General features: G+C 36.0%; 1 protein-coding gene and 2 non-coding genes across 4 annotated transcripts in view; 2 read left to right on the top strand and 1 right to left on the bottom strand.

Annotated features, from left to right (window-relative positions):
* LOC134647310 (tyrosine-protein kinase Dnt) overlaps nucleotides 1–1,033 on the top strand; it is a 47,219-nt gene extending 46,186 nt beyond the window's left edge. Inside the window, exons 4-5 of one of the 2 annotated variants that reach the window (XM_063501606.1) lie at nucleotides 46–342; nucleotides 764–1,033. In XM_063501606.1, coding sequence (XP_063357676.1) covers nucleotides 46–342; nucleotides 764–875 — 409 coding nt within the window. In that variant the 3' untranslated portion in view covers nucleotides 876–1,033. The remainder of the gene's footprint in view (nucleotides 1–45; nucleotides 343–763) is intronic. The other variant, XM_063501605.1, reaches the window with a different exon arrangement.
* Nucleotides 1,034–4,323: 3,290 nt separating this feature from the next.
* On the bottom strand, nucleotides 4,324–4,397 carry Trnat-agu (transfer RNA threonine (anticodon AGU)). Its single transcript has one exon. It is a non-coding gene; the product is annotated as a tRNA-Thr (tRNA).
* A 639-nt stretch (nucleotides 4,398–5,036) lies between these two features.
* On the top strand, nucleotides 5,037–5,118 carry Trnas-aga (transfer RNA serine (anticodon AGA)). Its single transcript has one exon. It is a non-coding gene; the product is annotated as a tRNA-Ser (tRNA).
* Nucleotides 5,119–19,616: the final 14,498 nt, after the last annotated feature.

The raw sequence follows: 19,616 nt of genomic DNA, 5'->3' as shown, positions 1-19,616 counted from the left end.
GTATTGTTGAATACTGTAATCTAATTAGAATTTGTTTTTCAACAGTGTCGACGAAAACCTCCGAGTGATGATCGCCGACAACGCCCTCTCCCGCGATCTGTTCCCCGCGGACTACCACTGCCTAGGCGACAACGAGAACCGGCCCATCAAGTGGCTGGCCCTCGAAGCCCTGAGCAAACGCCAGTTCAGCCCCGCCGCTGATGTTTGGGCGCTGGGAGTGCTGCTGTGGGAGTTGACCACGTTGGCTCACCAGCCGTACGCGGAAGTAGACCCGTTTGAAGTCGCAGCGTATCTGAGGGATGGATACCGGTTACAACAGCCGGCGAACTGTCCGGATGAATTGTAAGTACCTACTTCGAATTCGAATGACTCTATACTCTCAAAATAAAATTGTAACGGATATGCCAAGTTGGAAAAATGCCCTGATACCTATGTCGCATTGCGTACGATATCTCGGTGCCCGAAAGTTTATTAATGAAACAAAAACAACATAAATTATAATAGACAAAAAAAGCCTGTAACTCTAAGTCTAGTATTTTTTAACTTTTAGGCAACATTTTTTTTTTCTTCGCATAAAGACCACTAAAAAAAAACAGCTATACCTAATTAAAATATACTTAACATAATTTGCATCATACCCCCCTAAACGAGATACTAATTTTTTTTTTGAGATCGGTCGCTATATATGTACATAGAGAAACGACTTTCATGCAAGCAATTCCTTACGCCAAGCAAGTTTTATAACACAACGTTTTTTCCTCAGGTTCGCTGTAATGGCGTACTGCTGGGCCATGTCGCCCGACGACCGGCCCACTCTGCCGCAGCTACAGATCTTCCTAAGGGACTTCCACACGCAACTCACGAGATTCGTCTAATACACTGTCAAAAACTAGTTTAGTGAACAGTGAACTAAATAATGAACACAGTGAAACAAAACTGGTATAGTTAACAAAAATTAAACACAATCGAAAAGAACTACGGTTTAAAAGACAAAGTGAGATCAAACTATTACTACTGTGAAAATAATAAACAACCATTTTTTTTCTACTGAAGTGAAAATCATTTAACACAGTGAAACGAAATGAATAATAAAATAAATAAAATAGACAAAAATAATTACTGCGATGAATAAAATAAGACAGTGTATAAAAATAAACAGTGAATAAAACAATACAGTATTCCAAACGTTAGGGGCCTTATACCAAGTGCGCAGTACCCTTTCGTGTTATTGAGTGAAAAGTGGTGATTATATACAGAGACTGATTTTATTTAGTTATTGTACATTTTAGTGTCCGATGTCGGTTATATTGAATTCGTCTTCGGTCCTTTTAAAACGATAAATTATTGTTTGAACATTCAATTGTTTGTCTAGTTACTTAGTTGAATGTGACATTCAAATAATAATTTCTTCTGTGCCAAAATTACAAAGTACAAATTCAAGATAATCGTCATCTAATTTACTTTTACAATTAATTATTGTTTGAAACCTCATTACTGCCATATTAGATTAAACTTGGTTTGTAAATATCGATTAGTACTAAAGTTTAGTTACATTGTGATTGTATGTATGATACGTATATTAAATGTGCCTCAGATTTTATGAAAGATTTTAGATGTTTAATAGAGAAAAATATAAACTAAATTAAGACTATATTATAAAATTATATCGACTTTGCCTAAAGTATTGCCAACGTATAACTATTAGAGACACGTCAATTATACAGACTGCTAAATCTCATACAAAGTTATATTCTTTACAAATAATAATGGGTAAATTGCAAACAATTGAAATCACTGCCGAAAGCGCCCAAAATGAAATCGCTAAAGGGACATTATCTACGAAACTGTGTGGGCATTAGCAGTCTTTATGGTTAATCGGTCTCTGATATCTACTGATCTTTACGTCGTGTTATTCACTTCATGATAGCCTCTTAAATTTTTAATGTAAACTGTTTATACTCTTTTTATAATATCGTAAGTACTCTAAGTTGAGTAACAGGTCGTGAAGATAAAATGTAAATGAATTGTTGTCCTTATTTTCTTTGTATCGTGTAATAAAATTAACATTTTTAAACAAGGAAGTCTGTACTGTGTTTTAAGTATCAAATAATTATGCCAATCACCGACCATATAGTAAAGATTTCTTCGTATAAAAACAAGGACTTTGTAACCGTTTAATATCTGTTCAAAGAATTTTGTAGACAATAAATTATTACTACAGTAGTAAAGCGAATCATAAAATATCTTAATTGTTCATTAGCTTGCTAGCGTTTCGTGCCAAAATAATACCGAGATAAAAATTGTATCAAAATTTATTGCCGTAATAAAGTAAGGTAGTTTTAGGTGTCTCAAAAATGTACCTGTTAACTTTTGAAAGTGAATTCATTTCAATTGTTTTGCTACTTCATTGCAGTCACCGAACAGATAATGGAACAGACCTTGAAGCGTCTTAAAAATCTGATTTTTATATGATATTACTTGTAGTTCGTATTTAGCGTAATATCAAAATAAGATCAGATTATTACAATCGGAATACCACTCCTGTTGCCACAAGTTTCTTTTTTTATCTCTCTGTCTTTAATTAGAGTTCATTTTGAAACCAGTGTTACACCTTTAATTTGCCATTTGTTTAAAGCTATTCAAAAATAACCCTTAATCCTTTAAATTAAGATTCATGTATTCTGTTATTACGCAACCCATCTATTCCCCACATTGTAAAAGCAAACAAGTAAATATCCATTATTATTGAACGTATGTTAATAAATTGGTGTTACATTTTATCGCAATAAGAACCACGTTGCATCAGGCAGCTATGTAAACAAGTGCCAATTGCATTATCTTTTCTAAGTGACACAACACAATAAACTCGTAAGGCCTAATGTACTTTTTTAGGATAACAAATAAAATAAGGCCAAAAATCCATAATTTATTTCTATATCTCAAACAGAGCGTAAAATATTTAGGACACAAGTCATTTTTTCACTTGTCTCAAGAAGCTTCAAGCAAAAGGATACTTATTGTTTTATTGTCGGTGGTTCCGCCATAAAAATTCAATTTTATTATTCAACCTATAATGTGGTACATTCCACAAATGGCATATATAGGTAAATATATTGGACCTTACGAGATTAATATGTATAATCAAATGTCAGAAAAATGGAGGCATCTGAAAACCAGCCAGCCTATTATGGATAGCTTTATCCATCTTTATCCACGTGATAAAATAACTGTCACTGTTTAACACCGTGGGAAAGAAAGTGACGGACACCGTTTTATCACGCTGTCACGTAGACAAGAACGACCATCATATCCGTACTGATATTTTTTTTATAAATTCGTTAAATTATTTGGTTAAAATTGTGCATCAGCATGCTTATATTTCTTTATAAAAGTCGATTATCGGAAGAGCAAGTTTATTTGTGTAATTAAGTCGAAGTGCCCTGTATGGGCGAGTATTATCGTACCTTTGTTTGTACATGTGTAAATAATATAAAATGACAAAAATGTGAATATACGAGTGATTACTATGAACTTTGTTTGTTTGATTTCCCACATAATATGCCTATCTACTCTAAAAGTAGGTACAATAACCACAACGTGAGCAAACTAACCGAAAACTGGAGTGGCTAGAAATATGGGATAAATTGAAGTACAACGTTCGTCAAGAGGCTACCTTCAACTTCATCTATGGAACCCTTATACAATAGAGTCTGTTCGGTAAGAGAAGAGTCGTGGAATGTATTGGGCCCCATACATTCCACGACTCTTCTCTTTCCCCACAGACTCTATAACCTTTGTACTTATATAACTTTTTGACTGCCAAAGGCGTCAAATGACGTGCACGGCAACAGCCCAATGCAATGTCAACCTACTACGTGCATTCCGACAGTTTACGGTGAACCACGCACGATAGGCGTGGCGCCGAAAGGGTTAAACTTATACACAGTAGGTACCTACAGAAGAAGAGAAGAAGTACATTAGAAGCAAGTATGTATAGAAAAATACCTTCATCCACAATGACCACAATATGCAATAGACAGAGATGGCCGAAACGGGGTCAAGATCCCGCCGAACTGAATATTCCAAGTACATTTTTATAAACCAACGGATCGGATACATTATTATATAAGATTTATAAACAGAAACAAACCGCTACTTAGTCAATTTCCCGTAGAAATTATAATCCTACAGTTAAAAACAATGAATTTAAACATAAATAAGGAAATTAAATAATGATTGTTATACTATTTACTAATCCAAAATGTGATCTAAATAATATTGTATAAAAAATAAAAATAAAACACTCAAAAAGCTTATCCATCTAGGCCCCGACGAGATTCGAACTCGTGATCTCCTGTTTACTAGACAGGCGCTTTAACCAACTAAGCCACGGCGCCACGTGTGGAGTTGTTGAAATAGTCGAACATGTTATCCGGCTGCGTAAACATGTAGATAAAAATGTGTTTACGTAGTATCACAAAGGATCTACTTAATTCTCTTTGGTAATAAATAAACATATACACATAACATATAGTATAAATAAACATGTTAAGATTGCTAATTTAGTATTTACCCATTTTCTTCAGTTTGATATATACCTACTTAGATATTTTTTATAAAATAACACACGTCACGTTTAGTCGGTATTTCATGTTTCAAAAGCGATTTACTGCGCTTCTCTGCATGATAATTTCTAAAGAGGAGTGTGCATCTGTCTCAGATATAAAGTAGGTTAGGTATGCGTGTCGTGTGGTTAAATTTCCACGAATAAGTATGTACGTATAAAATTGACAGAAATTTTCAATAGACCTACCTACCTACCTACCTGTAACTTGTAAACGAGAATTGATAAAGTAGGATATGCCATGTAACGGTATCACATTTACGACTTTATCAAATCATCACAAACATGCTTCTTGTCTTAACCAAAATCTGATTTATCATTATCAATAATCCACGAATCCCAAAAATATTCATTGTATTTATATAAAACAAGATTGCGTAACGAAATGCTTAATTTCGTTACGCTACCCGTAGCAGTCGTGGCCGAGCGGTTAAGGCGTCTGACTAGAAATCAGATTCCCTCTGGGAGCGTAGGTTCGAATCCTACCGACTGCGAAACTTTTTGCATGTTTTTATTGTTCTAATTTAATTATTGTCTGATACGTTCGTTTTTGCGTGTTCATAATTGCTGTTTTTATTGCGTTACAGCAGTTTGAAGGTAATTCATGACATTGCATGCTTATCTAAATTTTAACGGTAACTTCGGGGACCTGTCAGTGCATTTTTTATCGGTTAGCAAAAGGGCTGTAATGGCGTATAAAAAGCGCGGCCCAGTGTGTTTGCTTTCGATTAATTAAAGAGCGGCTATTAAAGGTTTATTTGTGTTCCGTACATGTGTGGGGGAGGATATGGCACGGAAGTGCTTCAGCGTATTATCGTTAATTCTAACAATGTTTGTAACAAATTTAATTAGGGTAATTCCGGGGTAGTTGGCCATAGTTTTTTTTAGGGCTCGATAAAAAAATAAGTTTACATGTAATTAAAGAAATATTTACTTCTTCATAAACTTTGATTAAAATGAAAAGAAACAAAAAATATTTCTATTGCGAACAGCTTGAAAAAATGTTTAAAAAAAAATACAATTGGCCATCTCTCCCGAGGTATCCGGGAGAGATGATCATACCATTACAGGAGAGATGGCCATAACATAACTCTTCATTTGAGTATAATATATTTTACATTTTCATTCCCCAAGTCCCTTTTCTTCTCAAGACCCCGTTTAGGCCACCTAATACCAGCAAACAGCGCACTCAACGCAATTATGGAGGAGAAGAGGCACGTGATATTTTTTCCCACACCTGCAATAATTATCTTTCTAAATGAACTCCTTTTTCCTTTTTTAATCATTATCATGCATAGGGGAACGTTGTCACTGATATCTGATAACCTTTTGAATACCTAATTCGTGATAGAAACATCTTCATCACTGTGTGCCTACGCGGCCATATGGCCATAATACCCCAACTTGAACTGGCCATCTCTCCTTTCCCTCCGGGAGAGAAGATCACGCCTAAAATCAAAAAAGTTGATACCCGAGCTTCATTCTTATTTAGGTTAGAACAATACTACAACCGTATACTTTGCTCCAAAAGCAAATAACATCATTAGAATAAGACACTAGCATCACCACTATGTAAAATATGAACCCTCTAAGAAATGTTATTTGCACTAGTCAAAACAATCAACAAGGATTTTATGTACTTTTACAAGTTTTCCCCCCGAAATTTTTACAACAAATCTCAAAAGTCTTATGACATATAAAATGGTGATGTGTTACATAACATACTTAATTATTTAGCAATAAATAAACTTAACCTAAAACGATGATAATGTAATAACCTTGTTTAATAACATAATAACATTTTATTTTCTTCGTATTAGTTTAAATTTTTACAACAAATCTCAAAAGTCTTATGACATATATATAAAATGGTGATGTTTTACATAACATACTTAATTATTTAGCAATAAATAAACTTAACCTAAAACGATGATGATGTAATAACCTTGTTTAATAACATTTTATTTTCTTCGTATTAGTTTAAATTCATGTAGATTCCGAACGCTGTAACCTCCCCTTCAAGAAGCTCTCATTGTCACAAACTTCATTACTTACCTGACTCGGCACATTCCACGACTTCGACAATTGATTCACACCGTACGCAGGACGGTAATGAAGTCGTATGAGTAGTTACGTTTGACAGGGTGCAGTAATGAAATCGTAGTTACGTTTGCCGGCTGGGAGAAATGACAGCCGCTAGGACAAATCTATCACACGCCGGCTATGTCGATATGAATTCACGATCAGTTAATAAATGTAATAACTGTAACGACAGTACTGTAAAATAGTTTTCCTGAAAAAAAAACTATAGTTTTAGTGTATACTCGTAGGTTTTATTACTAACCCCACAAATAAAGAACGCTTCTTTCGACGCAATCTGGACCACTCCGGGCACTAAAACGGAGGGTAATGAAGTTCTAGTTACATTCAACATCACATCAGGGGTAGTAACTGTGGGTAGTAATTACTGATCGAGCTTTGTCCCGAGATAGGGCGGCCGCGATAAGCGAGTGCCTTGTTTGATTGGATATTGCGGATTAGGGTAATGTAATGAGATTGCAGGCTTGATTGACGGTAAGGACTTAGGGTAGTTGGGAAGGAAAAATGAGTAAAATCGAGTGGAGAGGTTTTTGTGGTTCGTTTATGAATTGACTAGGTACTTGATCTTGATAGGTATATCTACTTTATTATTTACTACAGTTTAGACTTGATAACGTTATTAATTAAACGTTACTACTGCTCCAGAAGATAGCTTCTGAAGCAAGAATGTGAAAAATATAATTAGTTAAGTTAATAAATTATATGTATACCTAATAATGTCCCTCTGATATTACCTAATCATGTTTTGAAAATTTTTGCCACAAAAAATATAGGTATTTTAGTTCAGAAATCCTATGTAGGTACGTCTTCGCACGGGTTAACAAATTATAGGTACATAAACCTTTAAAAAAACCGTATCAAAATCCGTTGCGTAGTTTTAAAGATGCATAGGTACATAACATACAGACAGACAGACAGACAGCGGGAAGCGACTTTGTTTTATACTATGTAGTGATAGTGATATTAAATACAATTACCTATCAACAGTTTTTTTTTGTCAATAAATTTCCTGCAAGGTGTGATAAACATCTTTCTCATCGTCTTGTTTATGTTTTATTACTTACCTCTTCGGTAACAAAAGAGTATGAATTAATAAAAGTGGTAATATCTACTTAATTATGTAACTTTCCACAGTAAGTGCATTGCTTATGTAACCATAAGTAGACATACTTAATAAATATTTTAGAAATTAATTTATTCAACGCCATTTTCTTTTAATTAAAGAGAAAAGTAAGCAGGTTGATGGTTTTTCGTGCCAGGGTTGCAAATGAAAAATTCCTACGCGCACCAGGTGACAGCCCGAATTTGTCTCGACTCCTAATTCATAAGAATGTCAATCTCTTCCCTGGTATAAATTGGACTTCAGATTCTTAATAACTTTATGTAATCAGAGATCACACTTACACTGGTTTTCTGAGCGGTGCGAGTGTTGTAACAGCCGCAGCCTCAAGGAACTGTTATAATTACACCACTCGAGTTGTGAAACGAAGCGCATTCTACAAAGTAATATTCAGAAAAATTTAATTCTCTCAGTGAAAACTCTACAAGCTACCGGTGCAGCGTAATTTCTACGCCTCGTGGTTATTTGCACTGCACACCGACTAATAGGAAGTCGCTTCGCTACTAAACTTTTATGGAATGGAATGTAAAAATTATACAAAACTGACGAAACATGTCTCTAGTTTGTTTATTCGAATATGTAATGTAATTACTGGGCATGTATTTATATCAATAAAATATATGGTCAATTGACTTTTTTAAGTAGTACAAATAAAATATGTACCTACATTATGTATGTTAATACCAATTTTCACATTCTAAGCAAACTATTAGCAACTGTAGTCATAAGATGTTGTGCCACTGTTGGTAATCTTTAATAATAACTCTCGCTAGTTGGCTGGATCTGGATCCAGGGTCAAATTCTGCAAGATGGTAGTTTTGAACACTCGGTTCCTCTATCCGCGGCGCCCTAACCATCGGCAACCTGCTGGGCATTTTTTGTAGTAACCAATGTGTTTACCTATATATTTTGGTGGGTATGCGTTTTTAAATTTGACTTTTATGTTCATATTACAAATTACCTAACTTAAAACATAAAATAAAAGCCAGGCTGAAAGTTTCAAAAATATTTACGCAACGACATACTTACACATTTATACTATACTCAGACATTTAGGTACTCTTTAGTTCTTCTGTCTGTCGGTGCTGTGAGATTTGAAAGATGCGTATCTCCCCCTGGGCCCTCGGGACACTGGGACTACGATTTCCTGTTCCCATTTCGTAGTGCCGCGAATTAATGTGGGTTTTAATGAGTGTAGTGCAGTAAGTACTTATAGGTTTTTATAAAATTTGGGACGTTTAGAACGATGGCTTAGTAGGTAATCTAAAATCACTCACATTCAGCCTGAAATACAAAAAATTATAACGATGCAGTCGTATAGTTTGTAGCTTTCTAGTAGAGCCCGAAGGCTTATCCTATTGTCTATTGTTCAGTAAAACCGCACGTTATACTAGGTTTCATCAGTACTTACTTATCTAAAACTATCAGTTAAACTATCTTCTATCTAGTTTGGTATCTGGTAGGTACCAAAAAGTATTTTTAAATAGATGAGCTATGTTCGACCCCAAATCTGACTACAGATTATATATGAGTGTCTCAAAAGGAAGAAAAACAATGTAAATATATATTAATATATAGGCATAAATTGTCCACAAACAATCATTTAGGTACTCCAACCGGAATCAGAAACAAAACAACATGGACGTTAAAAAACACAAAAATCCATCATCAAAGCAAATTATGACGAATATAGTCTAACAAACGGCTAACAAATCGGTCAGAATAAGCAACAATAAATCATAAAGTTTAACGAGCCGCAGTGGATAAAAACAATAAAGCCAAATCCGTAATTCGGAGGGAAATCGGGAAAATGCGGGAGCGGATTGATGGCGCCCTCTGCGGGAGAAATGACGCAATTAACGTTCAGTTTCATGCCGTACACGAGTAATAGCAGCGATATGAGCGCATTTCTCACGTGCACTTTGGGTAATAGGGTATGGAAATTAAATACAACAGAAGAAGTAACTAAGCGCGTAAGGCAGTGGTTCCTAACCTTTTCAGTTCGGTTACCCCTATGACTAACTAGGGAACCTGATTTTACCCCTCCTCCCAATGGTAATAAAAAATAAAACGTGTACGTTTGTTGTATTGTTATATTAGGTTAGCTTATTACCCCCGTAAAATAGCAGTTTTACCTTTTACCCCCACGGGGGTAATTACCCCCAGGTTAGGAACCACTGGCGTAAGGTGTGTAAAATTGGGTGAATTCCAAAACAATGTAGGTAAAAAATACATAGAGTGCTCACTCCATACATCAGTTTTAGTACCAAAAATACTATTAGCATCTAGCATCGAGTAGCGGAACTATCAGTACTGCTACTTGACAATAGATGTAGCACCGACCGGAAAATCTTATGCTGTTGAGATAAGACTTTCCGGTCGGTGCTACATCTATTGTCAAGTAGCAGTACTGATAGTTCCGCTACTAACTAATGACTCTACTAATAGGTGAGCGCGAACGCTCGTATCATATCATTCAAATCAATATCAAAACCATATTATGATATGTTTTAAAATCGGAATACCACTCCTGTTCTAATTTCAAACCATAATTAAATTGTGTTTTAAAGTTCACTGAAAATTTGCTGAAAACCTCAGAACTCATTAAAATAGCGCAGCCATTGGGTAAACATCTCAGTTTGAAGTCATTAACGCGACTAATGAATCCTGAACGAAATCGCGATCAATCACCGCGCGTCAGGTAGCGAATCAATCATTTTTAATCAATTCATTTCGTCGGCATTACCGCGCGATTGAAACGCGTGATTTGCATAAAAATTTGGTTGCGAGTTTAGCAAATGTTGGAAATTCGCTCGTGACTCATTAAATACGGGGTGGATTTTTGGTTTGGTTTGTTGTGGTTACCAGATTGGGATTGGGAGAAAAATATGTGCCGCAAGGAAAACTTACAGTTTTTTAAGTCCTCTGCTTTCCGACCTCCTCCGGACTCTGATTGATTGATTATGTTTTGCTGTGGAACAAGATTGAAACAGAAACTAAGGGCAATATGTCAACCGTCAGTAAATTAGTTACTTAAAGTCTTAAGAGCAACGTATATATTTATGGTTAGGTTGTTATGTCTAATCAATTTACTACATTTGCTAGTTCCCTTACTTGCCTCAGCACAAGTTGCCGGTTGTCGAACGGCAAACTCATCGTGAAGCATCAACTAACATCAACAAGGAGAGACTTCATTTAACTCATGGCTTTATCTCACACTTACTCGTAGGGTCGACACACTAACTTGAGTAGGTATTTTAAACAATGGACTTCCCTCTTTTTAATACTTAGCTGCTGTTGTAAACGGACGTAAATTGGATTTTTTATATCCGTTAACAGTGTTTACCGACTTTTGGTAAAGACATACAATCTGGAGCCTGTGGGCTTAGCACGGTAGCAGTTATCACGCAATATGGTATAAAATATGTGAATAAAACGTTAGTTACCGACGATTTTATCATGCATACTATGGTAGCAGACGATATATGGAGTTATCCACATTTGACAGCGGTAGATGACAGAAGACAATTTGCATAACATGGGGGTTGGATAATTTGACATATTATCCCATTTTGACAGTTCAACTTAGTTAATTTTATCTAAGTGCTTCTTAGGTGACGATAAGCCTTGTCGTGAAAGCAAAACTAGTGAATAAACCTATTACAAATACAAATTACAGGTAAATATCCGTTTTTCTATGATTATATTGAGAGTTATTAGTTATAATGTTCCGCTTTATATAATATAGTCAATATTTTATTTGCAGGGAAGTCAAATTTTATTATTCCTACTCGCGGCTGCTGTTGAAGAAACAAAGCGTCGAAAAATCTCGTGCATAGCTTTAAGAAACGCTTGCAACCCGTTTGATATGCCAGACGAAGAGTTTCGGCATATTTACAGAGTGTAAGGAGTGTGCAGTGCATTTATGTGCCGAACTTAACGCAGAGTCTCAAAACGGTGATGGATTACCAAAACACCTTAAAGGTAATGCTTAATAAAATTGTAGTGTTTCTTTAAAGTTAATATGTATTCCATGTAAGACAGGCGTCTCAATGACAATGCTACTAAACTCTTAAATACTATCTCATATTATAATTGTAAAAATTAGTATGTTAAGATATTCTGTTGCACAATCTTATACTTACTAACAGAGGTTACTTATTTAAGCCACTTTTTACCTCAACATTCATATCCTAACCTAAAGGGGAAAGTCTACTTACCTAGGTACAAATATTACATCTATGTTCTTATTTGTTTTAGGTTTTAACAGTATTAGCTGTAATACTAGGCGTGTCTTAGTAACTTTTTTGAATAAGTATGAGTGTGGCTGTATTGTGCAATGAGATAGGTAACTATTGTTTGATAGTTATGTTAAGTAGTTACTGGGTCTAGGATACATACTGTTATTCTTCATATTCAATTATTCATTATGTGAAAAAAACTGACAATCACAATATAAATTCCTGAAAATCTACCATGTGTAATTTTAAGTGAAATTGTATATTGTGAGATAAATAAATCATATCATATCATAATCTGGGAATGCATTTAAGGTTTAACTAAGGCATCCAGTTCTAGTTCTAATGTGCTGCATTGTTGACAAACATACTTAGTCATATTTTTATTCAAAAAAAATAATACAGGCCTATTGCTTGATGACTAGCGGAATGCGCAGCAAGCAGCAACTTTGAGTCTAGGACAAAACTTAACTTTCATATTTTTGGTGTGCATCAGTAAGCGTTCATATTGCTCTTCACGAGACTCCAATGGATAATACATATATATAAAAACTAGCGGATAATATATATAAAAACCAATGGATATTATTCCCCGAAATGGTCGTTCCCGTCGATTAGTTACTAGTAGCTATATTTTGGGTGCAAATAGCCTGCACTCATGTGAAAATATTTCATTCATAGCTGCCACATGAACCTGCTGTTACTTATTTCCTTATTTTTCTTCCAGAAAACTTCTCGTGGATACAGGGGGAAATTAAGGAAGGCGCTCCCCGAGGACTTCCTAAGCATCATGCACAAAACCGGCTGTTGTTAAGAGCCCATCAACCTGCACACTAGCGCCACTGCTAAGTAATCGTGATTATTTCAATTTAACGAAATATATTTAAAAAAGGGGGCCGCTACGCATTGTATCTTGTATTAAAGTACCTTTTGAATACTCGTACATCAAACTAGTTTCTATGTTGCTGGATTCGTCAATCTATGCGTCCAAGTTAAAACGGCCGTTTTTGTTTTGAGTTTATAGATTGACGAATTCAGCAACATAGAAACTAGTTTGATATATTCACAAGGTACTTTAATACAAGATACAGTACGTAGCGGCCCCCCTTTTTTAAATATCTTTCGTTAAATTGAAATAATCATGATTATTTAGCAGTGGCGCTAGTGTGCACGTTGATGGGCTCTTGAGAATGTGCGCGTGCGAGCCAGCTTAATAAATACTTATTTCGCCTATAACCAACTATGTTTTACTATCACACAAATACCTACCTAATCTATTTACCTATTTTTCTATGGTCAATCTTCATACAAAACAGCATTCCCCGCATGTAGGTGTCGCTTATTCTTATTTTTCATTTTAGCGTACAAAATCTGTCACTGTTACTACTTATAGCTTCTAAACGTATTTAATCCGACTTTCATATATATACACTATAGTATAATTAAAGCATTTTAAGCACGTTCTTATTTAAAGATGCATTTAGTTAGTCTGTGGCGGTCAAAAGGTTAAATAAGAATATTCCTAAATGCTCTATTATGCTATAAGTCTACCTACTTTAGTAACTATAACTACGGTCAGACAGAGTTTAATACTCTAATAATTAATGTTAAATTTTAAAAAACTATGTTAAATCCATTAACAACAATGTCAATATTCTCGCGGCGTTGGCACTGTTGTCAGTCTTCTATGTTTACTAGGTAAGTTAAGAGCCCGTCAACGTGCACACTAGCGCCACTGCTAAATAATCGTGATAATTTAAATTTAACGAAAGATTTTTTTAAAGGGGGCCGCTACGTATTGTATCTACATAGTATTAAAGTAACTTTTGAATACATCAAACTAGTTTTATGTTGCTGGATTCGCCGATCTATGAACTTAAAACAAAAACGGCCGTTTTAACTTTGGACGCATAGATTGAAGAATCCAGCAACATAAAAACTAGTTTGATGTATTCAAGAGGTACTTAAATGTGACGGAATCTATGAAAAGGGACCTTATTGTCGATGGCGCTTACGTCATTATTAAAGATGCTCCGATATAAATATAATGCCGCGCGATGTAAGCGCCATCGACAATAAGGTCCCTTTTCATAGATAATGCCCCAAATACAAAATACAGTACGTAGCGGCCCCCTTTTTTAAATACCTGACGTTAATTTGAAATAATAACGATTATTTAGCAGTGGCGCTAGTGTGCACGTTGATGGGCTCTTAACAATATCGGCTCTGTGCTGCTGGAGAGAATATTATAAATGGGTAAATAACACAACTATTGCCAAAAAGATAAACCAAGTTTATTTTCACATTAAATTATGGTATACAAACAAATCATTAATTGTCGTCCCCGGTGCGAAAGTGCCCATGATGCTAGCAACTTTTCAACGCTGGATTACTATGGGCAGCTTTTGCACCAGGAACGGCTCGGAGCGAGGGCCGTAATGTATAGGTATACATAGTAATGACCTGAAAAGGGAAAAAGTGTTTTGGTCTCAGACACACTCAGAGTACTCAGACAACGATATAACCGGAGAGTTAGCCACGGAAATAGGTACTTATGCAATTTATAGAGCAACGTAATCCCTCTAGTTAGTGTGCCATACTATCATTATTAATTAATCCGGTCGCCTGGCAGCAGTTCAGCGGTGGGTGTGAGAGTGGTTGGGCAACAACGGAGTTGTAAAATCAATTGAAGGTGTGCAATTTATAGAGCTCTGTGTTTGGTGTGATATTATAGCTAATTATGTATTTAATTCAAATATAACAATGCCAGGCGTTTTTGCTTTACGTATATAATCCACTCGTACTTTTCGCAATCGTACTTTTTGTACTCTGTCACAGAATAAATAATAGTACTACTCTGTTCGATTACGCCTAGGTATGTGTTAAGAAAAAGTAGAAGACATATACAACTATGCGTGAAGCAATTGTGAGTCAGGTGGAATTTGCTCATGGTCTTCCTGCAGGCGCTCAAGTGGTTTGTGTACTTTCATCACCTGACACTACTATTCCCCCAAATAAAACGCCTGGCATTGTTATATTTGAATTAAATATATAATTAGCTATGATATCATTTTACAACCCCTTTGTTGCCCATCCACTCACACACCCACCGCTGAACTGCTGCCATGCTGGATTAATTAATAATGATAGTATGGCCCACTAACTAGAGGGATTTCGTTGCTCTATAAATTGCATAAGTACCTATTTCCGTGGCTAGCTCTTAGACTAATATATATAATATACAAATACTTAAATACATAGAAAACATCCATGACTCAGGAACAAATATCTGTGCTCATCACACAAATTAATGCCCTTACCGGGATTCGAACCAGGACCGCGGCTTCACAGGCAGGGTGACTACCCATTAGACCAGACCGGTCGTCAAAACATATATATGTACTTACATAAGAGAATTTGGGACGTTAGCCGCGTACTCTGCCTCGTTTCCAGCCTTGGCCACCGGTGGACTTGATCACTTTATCTTTAGTGTATGACATATATTTCAATTTATAAGAACTGAAACAAACTACTAATGATGTCGCGGGGTAAACTATAAAAATACTAACGCGTTGGCCACATTGCGCGACTGGCTCCGGCTAAGGCAGGGAAGGCTAGATGGGAACGAAAGGTCCGATCGCTGTGTCTCGCTACAACCTATGGTTGTCGCCTTAGCCGAAGCCAGTCGAGCAATGTCATGGCCAAGCCGTAAGGCTAAAGGCTTCGTCACACAGGCGCGTTTTCCGGGCGGGGCGTTAGCGGGGCGCGCCGCTTTTACATATAAAACGCTCACGCCCCGCCCGGGAAACGCGCCTGTGTGACGGAAACTTAAGCGTATGCTGAGACGCAGGCGACGTAGGTCACGCAGCGCAGCACAGAGCGATTTTTGTAAAGTATAGAACGTCCTTTAGGTACGCACACTCCAGAGTAAGGACGTTCCATACTTTACAAAATCTGCTCTGTGCTGCGCTGCATGAACTGCGTCGCCTGCGTCTCATAATACGCTTAGCCTAGTGGCATTATTCATAAAAGTGTTACTGCCCTGAATTAGCTATGAATCGTTTGTCTTTATCTGTCATTTTGACTTAGATAAAGATAAGATAAAAGATAGTTTATTCAAGTAGGCATAATTACAATGCGCTTATGAACGTCAAATAAAGCTAGGTAGACCGGCTCCCTTATGTATTTGAAAGAAAGGGATAAAAAATTATTTAACTAAATCAGGTCCGTAAAGTTTTATGAATAAGGTGGTAAGTACATATCTTGTCAAATAAAAATGATATTTTTGATAAAAGTTTTTATTGCCGACTATAAAGGCCCCTGTACACAATGGGCCATCGCCGGCCAAACCAAGGGACGCAGCCATGCGGTAGAATGAGATAGCAATATCACTTGCTCCCTCTAACGCATAAATGCGTCCCCCAGAATGGCGCATTGTGTACTGGGGCCTTAACAGGCAATTAATACCTACTCATAAAAACAATTTCTAAGAAACCCAAACACAAATTAGGTTGCTTTATATATATCAAAGAGTTTCTTTGCCCACATCCTGCGTCCATCATCAGATATTCGGTGGTACCATAATATTGCGTTATCAGTTATCACCCAACTTAAATAATGTATATTAAGTTTTAGCTCAATCGAATAAAGAGACGTGGGGTCTAATTTATCTTGTAATATGTACTTGATACATACATTGCAACTTAAAGGTTTGTTAGAAAAAACCTTTTAAATACCACTGTAATAGTTTCACCTACATATGCTTAACAAATAAACACTTTTACTATTGACTTCGAAATGCATGGACGTGCCTGCTGAGAAGTGTGTTCCAGGCAGAAAGTCAGAACTTTTTTTTGGCGCACTCTCTCGTTCTATAGCTAAATATTATGACTATCCCTTTTCTAAATAAGTCATTAAATAATTGAGGCTGCAGATTTTAGTTAATTTCTATCGTGTCCTCGATAACTTGAGTGTCCTCCAATATGTTATGACTGAAACAGAAACAAATAGATTAGATGAGGTCATGATTCTATAGTGGCGCAGGCTAGTACAGAGGTTCATTTGCAAATTATAAGAAATTAATGTCATTTTTAGAAAGCTGTCGTTTTTAAGTCAGGGGGATTTTATAGTTTCATTGGTCCGATTTCGTTTCGACTGAAAATAAATTAAATTTTGTTCCAGTAACTATTAATCCGTTATTTAAAGCATTTTTGTTATTATTATTTTATTAAAGAGTACCTATTATGTATTAAAGTGTAGTCTATGCCACCTGCGGCATAAAAACATACCAATGAACATCTTATTCAACAATATTTGTCTCAGTAGTTAAGCTTTTATGCTAGGGTAATACACGACACAAACATACCCACACACATACATACATACCTACATACATAATACATACCTACATGCTAAAATCATAATTCTTCCCATTGTCACGTATACAATCAAACCACTTAGGGTATTGCAAATGAAAACATTTAAAATAAGAGTACCTACTTAAATCTTTCAATTAAACTGCTGGCAATACACACTAGGCTATGCCTGCGCAGTTTAGCATGTACACTGTACAGTTCAACTGCACAGGTAAAGCCGGTTTGGAAACTGCAGTCGAATGCCTTTTTACCTGTGCAGTTAGACTGTACATAAAAATTAAATATTAATAATATTTTATCCTTATGTCTTAGATTCATGGCACAAAGTGTGGTGGTGTTTTTCTTTTGTCAATACACTTGAATTCTTACATACAAAACCAGCTTCTACAATATTCAGACAGGGTAAAAAAACAATTTTGAAAGTGAGGTCTACGGGTTCCAAAGTTTTTAATTGTTGTTACAATCATTATGACCTTTTTCTGCAGTGTGAAAAAAATGTCAATTGGTAGTTTAGTAGTGTATCTTTCAATGTTGTTAACTCTAGTTTACCAAAAACAAGTATAACAAACTAGAACTTTCTAGTTAGGTAATTAATCTACAGTTGGATCAACTTTTACAACATCCATTGTTGCCATGACAACTTCATGCAATTATAGTAGTCATAGAACAGTTTTTAACAAACTTTTGTCACTTAGTAGAACATAGTCATAGTAGAAGATCAGTGTCAATAGTTTTAAATGGCACAATAAACTCTTCATGATTTTAGTTTAAGAAAGGTGTACTTACATCTCCAATCCTTGATTCTTCTGGATCCATTTTAGACAAGCCAGTTCTCCCGGTAATTGGTTGAGTTACCGCTCACTGCTAGCGGAGCCTGGGTTGCTGCCACATTGATTTTTCTAACTTTGCAGCTCAATTAACGACAAGTCTGACAATAAAAATAGAATTTATAGATAATTGACACATTTAACAGCTAAATTGTATTCAGTGATGACTTGATGACCCTACCTGCAACGGTAGTTAGAAACTGGATTTGGGCTAATATCAACAAGATAAACAACAAACATTAACACATTAACTGCCAGCGACTCACTAGGGGAGTTCACTGTTCGTAGGCGCTTTTTGCTACATACGGTTTTTCCCGTGTTATCGGCTACACTCGTAGCGCGTAGCTCGCGCTGGCACTGAATGTTTTAAGTAATGCTAAGTTATGGATGTTTCTTGTGTCCATACTACAAACTTTGCTTAGTTTGAGATGAGGTTGATCTGTATTAATTATTAGCATAGTACTTACCGACTTCCATGCCTGTTGCCACTGATGCCACTGATCTGTACGGATCGTGCTCTCATAGAACTTGTATGCAGCACTGCACTTATCTCTGGCTTCCGAGAGGCTCATGGTCCTCCCTGTACTCCCTGTAGGCGAACAGGGGATGCTGAGTTATATATTTTGCTAGCATTTTCTTCTGCGTCAAAGAATCGACTGAAAAACATATTCATGACAAAATCAGTTATGATCAAACGAATTATAACTTTTTCTGTAAATAAATTATTGGTTTTTAGAGAAACTTACATTATGCGTGGCATTTTCTTTAGATTTCACAGCAAATCAGTATTTTTCTTCAACTTGGTTTGTATTCTGATATTTTCACTGATCACGCGCGTACGCGATGCTTGTCAATGTCAAATTATTGTCAATTGACTCAATTGTCAAACACGATTATCCGTGCATGTTATAATGTAGGTCAATTTGTATAAAGCTGTCACTCATTTAAACACTTTTCAATTTGGAAGTGTAGTAATAAAATTGACTATTCATGTTCAAACTATGTCCGACACCGTCCGACATATGAATAAGGGCAGCCATTGAATAGATTTTTCATAAGCTCTACGCATAGACAGTCGTGGTCACTATCGTATGATAGTCGATAACTTTATTCAATATCGACGTGGTAGGCTTATCGTAGCTCGGGGCCATGCTCAGCGATATGACAAATTTACCAATAACGTTAGAAGACAACGTATCATACCACGTGCAATATGATACGCCCGTGCTAAGCCCGCAGGAACATATTATACTAAACCTGTGTACATTGATTTCTTGCAAGTACTTGTAGATATTGTTAGTTACAATTTAATGGAAAATGGCAGATAATTTT

This window comes from Cydia amplana, chromosome 4 (assembly GCF_948474715.1).
Source record: "Cydia amplana chromosome 4, ilCydAmpl1.1, whole genome shotgun sequence".
Lineage (NCBI taxonomy): Eukaryota > Metazoa > Arthropoda > Insecta > Lepidoptera > Tortricidae > Cydia > Cydia amplana.
The sequence above is the reverse complement of the archived record's forward strand: the minus strand, read 5'-3'. Positions and strand labels throughout refer to the sequence as shown.